The sequence below is a fragment of the Opisthocomus hoazin genome, chromosome 1 (assembly GCF_030867145.1).
Source record: "Opisthocomus hoazin isolate bOpiHoa1 chromosome 1, bOpiHoa1.hap1, whole genome shotgun sequence".
Classification (NCBI taxonomy): domain Eukaryota; kingdom Metazoa; phylum Chordata; class Aves; order Opisthocomiformes; family Opisthocomidae; genus Opisthocomus; species Opisthocomus hoazin.
In genome coordinates, this window is record NC_134414.1 from 87,686,442 (window position 1) to 87,699,444 (window position 13,003).

Consider the following 13,003-nt stretch of genomic DNA (forward strand, 5'->3'; position numbering starts at 1 on the left):
CCAGCTGAAACTGTGTTATCTTTGTAACTTTTACCAATCAATAGAGCAGCATGAATGACAGGCACAGGTTCTGCAGTTTTAAAAAATCTGGTATAACAACAAATAAATACAGTTATATGTAAGAGCCACATAAATATTTTGATGAACTAGCATAAAATACTTCACATGGCATTTCAGAATATGCCCAAACCGTTTACATCCGTGGTAGGCCAGCAAGTGTTTCTTAGCTGGCAGTTCAACGTTCTCGCAGTGTAAATAGATGATCAATCATTCTTTGTCGCTATTGTTTTAAAGAATAGTTTGAAACCTAGTCCACAGTGAGCGTTCGTACTGCCTGTTCTCTTATCAACACAAGTTTTACGATTAAAAAAGCGCATTGTTTTCGTCTGGCTGCTGGAACCTACATGTTGGGCTCTGCTGTCATTTCTGAAGCTCTTGGCTGGTGCCTGCAGAAGAGACCGAGTCTCTGTAACGGCAGGAAGTACAGAGCGCATCAAACTATTCAGCAAACCAAAACACAAACAAAAACACTGAGGTGGAGAAAACCCATTCCCACGCGGCAAATTAATTTATTGCGCTGCAGAGCTTGTGTGAAGACGAATTTGAATTTCACCTGCCTTCCTGTCCCGCTCGCTCACTGGAAGCTTACGGGTAGTTACACTCCCGTGTCTTTTCTGAAGCCTGATGCGGGGCAGAAGTGCGAGGCAGCGTGTCTCTGTTGTTCGCGGGTCAGGACATCTGGACCGATCATTTTTCCACGGGACGTGATACGAAGAACGCTTGATCCTAATTATGCTGCCACGACCCGGCCTTGCCACGTTTCCGCCACAACCAGGAGGACTCCACTCCCCCCAGTCTCTTCTCTGGTGTAGCGAGGTGGCGGGATGGCAGCAACAGCCAGGCCCGAGCCCTGCTGCCCGTCGGTGGCCCACCATTGACCGGCACCGAAGGCCACCAGGCCGGTCCCCGCGCTGGGGGGTGCGATCGCGGAGGGGAGACGGCCGGCGGGGAAAAGGGCTCTCTGCTTTCCCAGGTGGTCGCTGTCGGAGGAGGACCCCGAGCCACCGCCTCCTCGCCCGGCCCAGGGTGCTGCTCCCCGACCGGGGAGGGGCCGCCTCCTGCTCCCCGGGGCTGCCCAGCCCCTCTCCCGCAGGCCTGCCTGCCCCGGCCCCGGGGGCAGCGCCGCCGGCCCCGACCCCCTCCCCTCCGCCCCGCTGAGGGCAGCCCCGCGGCGGCGGCCGCCCAGGCCCCTCGGCCCGGCCCGGCCCGTGTTCGGCGGCCGCAGCGCCGCCTCGGGCTGGAGCCAGCGGGCGGCGCTCGCCCGCGCCGCCGCCGCCTGCGCCCTCCGCTCCCCCGCGGGAGGGGGAGACATTGCCGGCGAGAGGAGAAATTCCCCCTCCCGCACTCTCCGCCGTCCTCCTCGGGGGACACCGCACGGAGACACCGCCGCGCTGCCGCCTCGCCTCCCCCCCAGCCTCCCGGTGCGCGGCGCGGCGGGGGCCTGGGACGAGGGCAGCTCTCCCGCTGCCGGGCGGCCCCCGGCTCCCTCCCCGCGCCTCGGGTTACCCCGGGGAGGGGGCACGGCAGGCAGGGAGGGGGGCGGAGGGGGAGGGCTGGGCGCGGATGAACGCCGCTCCTGCGAGATGCTGCACGCCCAGCTCCCCGCCGGAGGGGGGTAGCAGCCTCCGCCGGCTCCTGCCTTCGCCAGGGCTGGTTGCTGCCTCTGGACGCAGCCTTCTCCCGACATGGAGCTGCTGCTGCCGCCGCCGCTGGAGTGAGTGAGCGCGACGGGCAGAGCGAGCCGGCTGCATGGATGGATGTGTTTAGCTTTGTGAAGATTGGGAAGCTCTCCGGGTAGGTGTTCGCTCCCGCCGCTGCCCCTGCCCGGAGCGGGGGGTGGGGGGGGGGTGGGTGCCCGACGCGGGGAGCCGCCGCCGCCGCCCCGCTCCGCTCCCCTCGCAGCGGGGGGAAGGTCTCGGGGTCGGGGTGGGGCGCTGGGCGCCGCCGGCTCCTGCCGGGGCCGCGCCGGTGGCTCTGCGCGGGATGGCTCCGTCGCCCGCTCCCTTCCCGAGGGGCAGCGAGGGCGTCCCGGGGCGGGCGAGAGCGGTGCCCGCCTTCAGCCGCCGGGAGCGGTTCTGAAAACGCGAAGGCGGCGACGGGAGCCGGGACCGGGGCGTGAGGGGGTGGTCGGGCCGCCCCCGCCGTGCGGTGCGGTGCGGGCGGCGGTCGCCTTGCCGCGGGGAGGGGGCGAACTTCTGAGGGAGCGGGGCAGCGCCGGGGCTGGGGCCGGGGGGCCGGGGCCGTCCGGCCGCTCCCGCCGGCAGCGGTGTTCTTGGAGAAGGGGTGCGATGGCCGTGGCCGGGTGCCGAGCTCTGCCCCGGGGCCGCCTCGCCCCGTGAGGGGACCGGGTCCGGCGCCCCCTCCCGCCCCCCGCCCGTGAGGCACGCGCTGCCCGTGGCCGAAGTGGGCGCTTGATTGGGATTATTTTTCTTTTTTTTTTTTTTACTTGTTTCTTTCCTCGGCTTTCTGAATAAACCTTCCTTTCCGTGGCCTCGGAGTTGCGGTCTCCGTCCGCAGAGGGTTGCGCTGGCAGCTGGGTGCCAGGCCCGGAGCTGCGCGGGTGGATGGAGGAGCGCAGCGTTGTTCACCCGATGTCCCGGCCGCAGTCAGGTGTGACCGGCGGCAGCCCTGCCCTGCCCTGCCCTGCCCTGCGGCGGGGGGATCGCGCTCTGTCTGGAAGATGTAACAGTACTGGAGTCGCAGGGGTTTTTTTCAGGGTTCTGGTGCGGATAATCTTCCTAAAGGATTTAGCTGTGATCACAGTAACCAGCAGTGCTGCAAATTCTTAGGATTCGGTGGTTCCCACGCCATAGTTACCATATCCCTCGCTGTTCGTGAAGCGCGCGTGAGGCTGAAACTGAATGTTGCACGGGAGGGAGAAAGGCCTTGTTAAGGGAAGACGAAAAGGTAGCTTGCTCCAGCAGCGCGCAGGTAGGGAGCCTGTCAGAGTGACAGATGGTCTTTAAAAACAAATACCTCGTGGCTGGAAGTTAGAGTGCCACAGGTGCAGGCGTAGCCCTTATCCCCCAAAATTCCCACTGTTGCACCTGGCTGTGATTACAGCCCTGCTCCTGGCGATGCCAGCGCAGAACAGCTGCTGTCGTTCAAGCACATCATTGTCTCATCCTGCTCGCAGCAGTTTTACACGACGTGACGGCTACAACGCCAGCGGCCCGCTCGGCTTTCTGTGGGTCGTGTTCCCGGCTGATCCTGCCGGAGCTGCAGCAGCAGTAGCTACGGTGGAAGCTTCGAGGGGAGGGAAAATCTGCTCACATAGATAAGGAGCGAGGTCACGTACTATGATACTTATTTCCAGGTAACTGAATTGCTTCACCTCTGCTGTTTGTTTGGAAACAGTGTTTTAGAAAAGCTACCAGATCTTCATGTCACACTTCAGCTAGAATCAAAGGGAGAAAAAGGGATGTGCTGCTTGGAAATGTTATTGAGTCGGGTACATGGCAGTTTATATATTTATATATATATAGTAAGCTTCGGTCTTTGTTGGTATGTACAAAATCTGTAGATTTCTGTATGCTTGAAGACACAGCTGTTGCTAATGCTGAGATGGGTGTTCAATAAAGGCAGATCATAGCATTTCTCCAGAAGAACCTGAAAGTTCTTTCTGAAACGAAATCCCAAGTTTCAAAGCTTGCATTTGGCTTCTCTTGGTTCAAGGATATGAAGTACTTAGGGACCGAGTTCGTCTTGTAGATTGCAGTAAATCATTTCTGTACTGAGCTACTCTTTTTGTTTCTAATTTTCTGGTTGTTAAACGACCTAACAGTTTACACAGGACTTTACTTGCTGTTTCCTAGGTAACAGCTAGGTAGGTATCTGTTCCAATTTTAGGAGAGCTTCACGGAGCAGACAGGTTCTAGTGTAAACCCCATTTTTAATCCCTCTGTGCGTTCGGGTTGAAAAACTAGTTTGCCTGAAAATGCCAGTTCTTTCTTTGCTGTTAGAAGGGATGCCTTTCTGAATGAAAGGAGTGAGATGGTAAAGAGTATTTAACTGAGATGTGTGATCTTGTAGGTAGATTACTTACAGAAAGTTGTTTTGAATGTGGCTAGTACTGAACTTTATGACTTTTGTTTTTTTTTTTTTTTTAAATTTTGTTTTGCATTCAGATCTTCTCATTTTAGATTGCAAGTCAGCGATTACAGTTGTAGTCTGTAGCCTTGATTCTGCAGACAGTGGCATGGATAAGCTCTGTTATGCATGGCTACCGGAAGATGTACTTCTTAAAGTCATGGTATAATTTTAGTAGATGTGAGAATTTATATTTTGCCTAGGTCAATTAATGTATAGGAGCTTTTATCTAGAATAAGCTTAAGATGGGGTATAAACTCTTAGAATGTGGCTACTGGATATAAAATTTTACGTGGCATACATAAAACCTTGTTACGCCTCACTGGTTTGTGCATTTTTTTCATGTGGCACCTGTGTGTGTAGGGTCTTTTAGAGACTTTCACTTCTGCAGCTGCTTCAACAGTTGTCCACATTTGTGGGATGAGTGGGGAATGTGGGCATTAGCTGGAAAAGGGCTGTGTGCAGAAATGGAATAGAACACCAAATTCTTTTTACGACAGATGTGATCTCTGGTAATCTTTTTCTTTCCTTGCCTTTGTAGGTCTGTTGTGTTGTGTACTGTGCATCAAATATATATGCTTCATGGTGAATTTTCTGTTGATTTCTAAAGATTGGAAATATCCATCTGACATTGAAAACAAAAATATTGTGTAGAAGTACTGATCGCACTTGCACTGATGTAGTGTCTCCCCCCCCCCCCTTTGGAAATTCACCAATTTTGTAATGGTCTGGAATAATTGTTTTGGCATAAATCTTGTGGTGTCATTCTCTGGAGAGAAAAAAACAACAAACCAACAAACCGTTTTCTTGTAATGAATTTCCAAGCATAGAGAATGATGGACAAGCCTTGTTTAACAGATCAGTACTCCGCTGTGGAGCTGTGCAAAGCAGGTGAGTATTTCTGTAGTGTGGGCTGCATAACAGTGTCTGTAATTTGGGAGGGAGGATTAGTGGGTTAGATAAGGTGCACATAAAAATTGCCAGATTAGGTTGGATCAGAAGTCTGCCTTTCCTAGTATTCTCTCTTAGTTGCTTTTAGCAGCTGCTTGGGGAAGGAGTAGAAAGAGCACAAGCATGGAGCAGTGATTCTTGAGTGCAGGTATCGGGAGTGGAGGAATGATGGTGCTGCTGTGCTGAATAAGAAATGGAGCATTTTCAGACCTAGGTAAAGCTGAGTAAAGGGCACAGTGTCAAGTTTGTAGTTGGTACTGGACAGATGAACTGTGAAACAATAGGACAGAATGGCCAATGAGGGTTAGCAGAGTTTAAGCCCGTATTCATAGAATATATTTTTAGTTAGAAAATCTGTTTATTGGGAATGACTGTTTTCGTGATGTCTGTAGAGGTCAGTTTTATTTCAGAGCTTTCATAGCAGGATATAAAACTTCCATACGGAAAGATGGCTGGCTGGATACCACCTGACTGTGACTGGGTGGGGGAGTGACCCTCCAGAGCTGGGATACATAGCTCCTGTGGCCCTGCTACTGTTTGTAGCCCTGCCAAATAACACTAGATAGAAAATAACCTGATTGTCCATGTGAGTGGCCATCAGTTTGTAAGCTGTGGAAGTACTGGTTAAGAGTGGGTTGGACGTCTCTGTCACACCACTACCTTTGCGGGAGAAGTGCTGAGCTCCTGCGAGCCATTTGTCACCAGAAAGGAAGCCTCCCAAAAATAGGGCTACATTGTGGAGTAAGAACATAGACATCTGCATTACCTCACCGTGGCTCTTAAAAGTATAATTAGTGGAGGGTTCACCCTGCATAACAAACAGGAGGATACCAGCAAGACTTGGACCTGCCCTTAACAGTGATGGTCATTTGCGGTATGTGGTAGGTAAATTGATCATACCTGGATCTTTCCTTTTCTGCTCAAGTGTTGCATTGCCATCCATTATTGTTCAGTTTAAATTTATTCCATTAAAAACTGGTTTTGAATAACCGTATGCCTACTGTATCCCTTCAAATCAGCTTTAAAACAACAACAAAACCCAGTCCCGTAACCCTGCAAGCTCCTGTGTTCAGAGAGCGCTCAAATATGGCTTTTTTCCTGTGATTATGCTAAACCTGAGGCTGGGTTTCTCACTGAGGAGGAACCTCTCACAAAATCTTTTTTCATTTGGGTAGATAAATCTTACATTCTAATCTTCTGTGATTATCTTTCCGTAGCTGGACATCTCTAAATGGGTGCATTGATTTGGTACCTTCACAGACCTTTGGGCTTTTGGGTTCTCACCGCTTATAAGAGCGAAGCAAGTCTAAACAGACTCCAAATCTTGGAGTTTTACATTTGTTGTCTCATTTTTCAGCCTTTGTAGCCCTGTGTTTGGTCCTGTTCTCTCCAAATACTGTCTGTAGGTGTCCTGCCAAATGGGTGTGAAAGGTCCTCTCCTAGATCTGTCTTTAACAAACCAGAAGCTGTGTTTGTAGATTCTGAAGGATAGGCTCTGGTTTTTACAGGGAACATGGTTGCTTGGCTTCATGGTTTAGTTATTTTTATGTGGCCAAGCAGATGTATGTTTTCTAGATTTAATTTCTGAGATTAGTTGGTCTGTTGTTTGATTTTTTTAATTTTTTTTTAAAGGAATTTGAGAATACTCTGGGATTCTTATCTGTCTTTAATTTATCAGAACACTGTCTTTCTTTTTGTGTGACTTTCCTTGTAATGTTTTTATTTTGCTGTGATGTTTAAAAAGCCACCTTAATGGAGAGACAATGAAAGTGTACTTAAGTTGCTGGTGCTATTTTACATGCAATTTTTGTAACAATTTTTAAGAGTACTCTTTGAAATGATGATATCATAGCTTGTAAGTTATTTTCAGTATTTACAAAAGAATGTGTCAGTAAGAAAGCCTATGATTATCTTTTTTGTGCTCAAAGGAGGTAATTGAATTCTAGAAAGGATTTTATTATTCTGCATGATAATTCAAATAACCATGAATTCATTTCGCCTTTTTTTCTTGAGAGGACTGCATTACATTTAGTGAAATATTTATCTATTCACATTAATATAAGAGCTGTCTTATATTTTAGTTTTTGTCTGTTTTGTTAGCTGACACACATAAAGACACGTGTTTTAGCGTCTGTGATGTTCGTAATGTTGTATGTCATAACGGCTTCAGCAGTTTAGGGATTTATTAAAACCTTATATTATGAACTGCTCTAAACTTGACAGGTGGCCAGTGAATGATGATGCAACTCTGCTAAATATGTATGTTCTCTAAGTACTGTTTGCCTAGTCATACAGTGCTTAGGAGATGTAACCAGAAGTAACCTTGTCTCTGAAAATTTTTGAGAAAGTGAAAAAATGGAAAGCAAGGTCCTCAAGTAGTGCTTTTATTTCCCCCTACTGATTGCTAAAGAAGATGGAATGAGAACTTGGAGAATGGATGCTCTGATTTAAGAACAATCGAAGCATGTGCAGGTTGACTATAATATTTTCATTTCTAGGAAGACTGGTCTTCCATTTGCCCTTTTTTTTTTTTTGAGAACTTCAATCTGTGATGTCAAATCCTTAGTGACATGGTTGAATCAAGAATCTTGGGATAGTTTCTCTTATAATCGCAACTTGCACCAATATTCTTGTATGTATGCGTTTAAGTCAGTCTGTTCATATTCTCGTACAGTTTGAGAAGATACATAGAAAAGGTTGAATTTTTTTATTTCCTCTCTATTTGTTGGTACCAGGAAGAGCCTGAGGTGTTTTATAGTTTTTGGTTTAGTTATTGGTGTTTTTTTGTTTGTTTGTGGGTTCTTGTTTGGTTGGTTTTTTTGAGAAGCCTGCTTATCTTTTCAGTCTAACAGATTCATGTGGAAAATTTCAGTTAAATTGAAAAAAATTCCTTAACCATAACAGTAATACAAAATGAGGGTATGTTTCCAGATTTTACAACATTCTATGTCATTATGGAATTGCACCAAGCTGTTTATAGAAAATACAAACTGTGACCTGAAATAATGAGTGGATAATACATGCTCTCAGCTCTGCTGGTAATGTGGCCGAGAAGGGGTATTTTACTGCTCTTGACAGCATTTTCAAGTAGTTATGTCAGTGTATCACAACATATTGTCTAACTGATATGATGAAGAATTGAGTAAAGTCATGTAGAAGCTACCGTCTCCTATAAAATGAACCATCATGTGGGAAGGATCTGTTAACTGTTGAAGACAAATAATGCAAAAAAATAAAATGTGAATAACAGAGAATTCATTCTGGTTTCCACTCCTACCAACTGTGTCATGCACAAGTAGCTCTATTAAAGCAATCGAGACCATCCAAGTACTCGAATTACTCGTTTTCATGACTGCACATAACCTATTTGGATCTACCATAGGATGGAAACTTTTGGTGCTGATAAGGTATCGGTGTTTAAATATTGTAGGGACATGCCTTGAATAGGAAGGGACTTCTGATAATACCAAATTACACTTAAAGCTGGTTTTTATAATCATGAGTAATTGTGATTGAAGTCTTCTGAAGTACCTTGAGGAAATTTGTGAACTCAAAAGGTTGTATGTTTATTGAAGGTATGTTTGAAGACTTTTAAAAGAATCTGTGAGACTCTGTTTTCTGGTAATTATTCCATTGACTGCAAATGAAGCAAATAACAGTGTCAGTTGTATAAGTTTCAGTAATTAATTGCATGTTCATGTCCTAGTGAAATCAACACCGCTTAAAATCTAAGTGTGTGAATGTACATGGGAGCTAGAAATGTGAAGTGCTCCAGGACTCAAAAGCCTCTGTGAGCTAAATCGGGACCTGGTGTTGTAGAAGTCTTTACCAGTATTCATTTAGTGTGAAATCTATAGAAAACTCCCTTTAATAGGTTGATTATTGGCTATAAAACCAGAAATTTATTTTCATTAGTTTTAGTAGTCAACAAAGAACCTAAAAAATGTTCTGAATGAGTAAGAACACTCTGAAGAAGTAGAATGAGCATGGTGGTGGGTAATGCAAGGCTGTGAAGTAATTGTCACTGGTGACTTAAAATAGGAAAAGGATGTGATAAAAAGCTGATTAGTATCTTTTGAGCTAAATCCCTTGTGAGATTTATTGATTGGGCAAAAATAACTTCCTTTCATGGTGAGGAAAACAGTTGCTGATTGACTTGGGTATTTTCACAACTGTTTTAAGAGTTAATACCTTTAGATGAAACACTTGCTTTTCTTATTCAGATAATTCTATTATAAAAACATCAGTGGGTACTGAATGTGAGCTTTTTCATTTTAATTATTATAAAGTTATTGAGGGGAATTGCTGGCTATTAGGTTTTGCTATAGGAGTTTGGGGAGATAAGGTTCTTGAGAATAGGTGGATACCTTGCAAGATCTTTAGAACCATTGGTAAAAAGGAAATTTATACAGAGAATAAAAAGAAGGTGGTGAAGGCAAAGAAGGGATATTTGTAGACTAAAGTCAAGTGCTGAGAATGAAATGATAGAGTTCTCGGTTCAAGGTGAAGTTAAGAGTGGGGCCAGAAAAACCACCACCATGGACTTTTGGAGGGCTGACTTTGGCCTGTTCAGGATGCTGGTTGTGAGAGTCCCTTTGGAGAGAGTGCTGAAAGGCAAAGGGGTCCAGGCAGGCTGGACATTCTTCAAGGAGGAAGTCTAAAAGGCACAGGAGCAGGCTGTCCCCATGTGCCACAAGACAAATCACCAGGGAAGATGACTGGCCTGGCTGAACAGGGAGCTCTTGCTGGGACTCAGGAAAAAAAGGAGAGTCTACCACCTATGGAAGAAAGGGCAGGCAACTCAAGAGGAGTACAGGGGTCTCGTTAGGTCATGCAGAGAGGAAATTAGAAAGGCAAAAGCCTAGCTAGAACTCAGGCTGACCACTGTTGTAAGGGACAACAAAAAATGTTTTTACAAATACATCAACAACAGAAAGAGGGCCAAGGAGAGTCTCCATCCCTTATTGGATGCGAGGGGGAATATTGCCAGCAAGGATGAGGAAAAGGCTGAGGTACTTAATGCCTTCTTTGCCTCAGTCTTTAATGGTCAGTCTGGTTATTCCCAGGATACTCAGACCCCAGTTCTGGAAGATAGGGAAGGAGTGCGGAACAAGCCTCCCATAATCTAGGAGGAAGCAGTTAACGACCTGCTATGCCACCTGCACACTTACAAGTCTGTGGGTCTGGATGGGATCCACCCAAGAGTGATGAGGGAGCTGGCAGAGCAGCTGGCCAAGCCACTCTCTGTCATCCATCAGCAGTCCTGGCTAACAGGGGTGGTCCCAGATGAATGGAGGATCGCCAGTGTGACGCCCATCTACAAGAATGGCCAGAAGGAGGATCCTGGGAACTACAGGCCTGTCAGCCTGACCTCGATGTTGGGCAAGATTATAGAGCTGTTCATCCTGAGTGCGCTCACTGGGCATGTGAAGGACAACCAGGGGATCAGGCCCAGCCAGCATGGGTTCATGAAAGGCAGGTCCTGCTTGACCAACCTCATCTCCTTCTATGACCAGGTGACCCGCCTAGTGGATGAAGGTAAGGCTGTGGATGTCATCTGCCTGGACTTCAGTAAGGACTGTTCCCCACAGCATCGTCCTGGAGAAAGAAGCTGCCCATGGTTTGGATGGGTGTACTCTTTGCTGGATAAAGAACTGGCTGAATGGCCGAGCACAGAGAGTGGTGGTGAATGGAGTTAAATCCAGCTGGCGGCTTGTCACGAGTGGTGTTCCCCAGGGCTCAGTTTTGGGTCCAGTCTTGTTTAATATCTTTATCATGATCTGAATGAGGGGATTGAGTGCTCCCTCAGTGAGTTTGCAGATGACACCAAGTTGGGCGGGAGTGTTGGTCTGCTTGAGGGGAGGAAGGCTCTGCAGAGGGAGGCATCTGGACAGACTGGATTGATGGCCCAAGGCCAACTTTATGAGTTTCAGCAAGGCCAAATGCCAGTTCCTACACCTCAGTCACAACAACCCCATGCAATACTACAGGCTTGGAGAAGAGTGGCTGGAAAGCTGCCTGTCAGAAAAGGATTTTGGGGTGTTGGTCAACAGCTGGCTGAACAGGAGCCAGCAGTGTGCCCAGGTGGCCAAGAAGGCCAACAGCATCCTGGCTGGTATCGGGAACGGTGTGGCCAGCAGGAGTAGAGAGGTGATTGTGCCCCTGTACTAGGCACTGGTGAGGCTGCACCTTGAGTGCTGTGTTCAGTTTTGGGCCCCTCACTGCAAGAAGGACATTGAGTTGCTGGAGCGTGTCCAGAGAAGGGCAGAGGCTGGTGAAGGGTCTGGAGAATAAGTCTTAAGAGGAGCGGCTGAGGGAACTGGGGCTGTTTAGTCTGGAGAAGAGGAGGCTGAGGGGATCCTTATCACTCTCTACAGCTACCTGAAAGGAGGTTGTAACGAGGCAGGTGCTGGTCTCTTCCCCCAAGTAACTTGTGATAGGATGAGAGGTAATGACCTCAAGCTGCGTTAGGGGATGTTTAGATTGGATATTAGGAAAAATTTCTTCACTGAAAGAGTGGTCAGACGTTGGAACAGGCTGCCCAGGGAGGTGGTTGAGTCCCCATCCCTGGAGGTGTTTAAAAAACGTGTAGATGTGGCACTTCAGGATATGATTTAGTAGGCATGGTGGTGTTGGATTGATGGTTGGACTTCATGATTTTAGAGGTCTTTTCCAACCTATGATTCTATGAAAAGTTTTATGTTCTTTTGGTTCTTAATGAAGTTTATTTTTGGGTTCTGCTTGAAATTTTTGGAACTTTAAGGGAAAGAGATGGGATATTGGAATCTATTACAACTTTTTAAGAAATATGTAGAATCTATAGATAGAGAAAGGATGTATATACAAATTAATAAAAACTACTAAGTGATGTACATTAACAATCAAGAAGGCCAAGAAAATGTCCCTTCTGTTCTTAAGAATTTATTTCTGTAGAGGTACTTTTTTGGTTTTTTTTGGGGGGGGACTGGGAGGAAGAAGAAATAATTGTTTAAAATAACCTTGTTTAGGAAGAAAATGTAAAATCAGTATTTGTAAAATTTTGTAGTACTGATTGTACCCTCTTTAGCATGAAGATTTTCCAGGGGTCTTTGCATGGTTTAGTTTTTATTGTTCAGATGAACTGTCAGCGTTTCTCATGTAAGTGCTTTCCCATTTGTATAAAATAGTTTTCCAGTATTATGCAGCCCGTAAGGTTTTGGTTACCTTGCGTATAGATTTTACAGTTTCACTGTTTGTTTTTAATCTTGAATTTGTGTTTATAATACCCTGGATTTGGCAGTAGTCATATGTTTAGAGAGCAAAATGCCCATTATTCTATGGCAGTTAAGTGCTACCAGAAGCACTAACAGTGGCTCCAGCCATGTAGAACAACCTAGGTGTGTGTTACAAGTCCGAGCTGCATGTATTTTGCTTGTGCTCTGTTTTTGGCTGAAATAGAGCAGTAGAGAACTGGAGGAGAAATCTGGAAATAGTCCATATCTAAGAAGACATTAGAGCCAGGATGCTCTGAATTACTCTGAATTGCTGTAAATTTACCCGAATGCCTGAACAATGGCCCTAACTTTGGCTTACTCTAAATGAGATTATCACAAGCCTGATTTTCTTGAAGCCTCCAGAAGCAGAGTCGTAAGAGAGTGGAGACAGCAGTTGCACAACAGAGCCCGCCCCAATGGTGCTAAAGTTCCAATTGTCATTTGCTTGTGATGTTGGGCCTTTATCCCACAAAAAATGGAAAGTTACTGTAGCACTACCTTTAAGGCCTTGCCTACTCTAGAAAGAAGTGATCTGTTTGTTTAACACTGCAATACCTAACAGGTTGTACAACTTTAGCACAGAAAAGACAATTGTCACTTGTTTTAACTGTACGGGGTGACTAATTGAGTCAAAATGTACTTCACGTGTT

General features: G+C 46.6%; 1 protein-coding gene across 3 annotated transcripts in view; it reads left to right on the forward strand.

The window, feature by feature from the left end:
• The first annotated feature begins 1,388 nt into the window (after positions 1–1,388).
• Positions 1,389–13,003, forward strand: part of FRMPD4 (FERM and PDZ domain containing 4) — a 316,048-nt gene continuing 304,433 nt past the window's right edge. For 2 of the 3 annotated variants that reach the window (XM_075428441.1, XM_075428461.1), the window contains exon 1: positions 1,389–1,854. In XM_075428441.1, the coding sequence (XP_075284556.1) occupies positions 1,814–1,854 (41 nt within the window). In that variant the 5' untranslated portion in view covers positions 1,389–1,813. Of the gene's footprint in view, positions 1,855–3,305; positions 3,377–13,003 lie in introns of those variants that run through there. The other variant, XM_075428451.1, reaches the window with a different exon arrangement.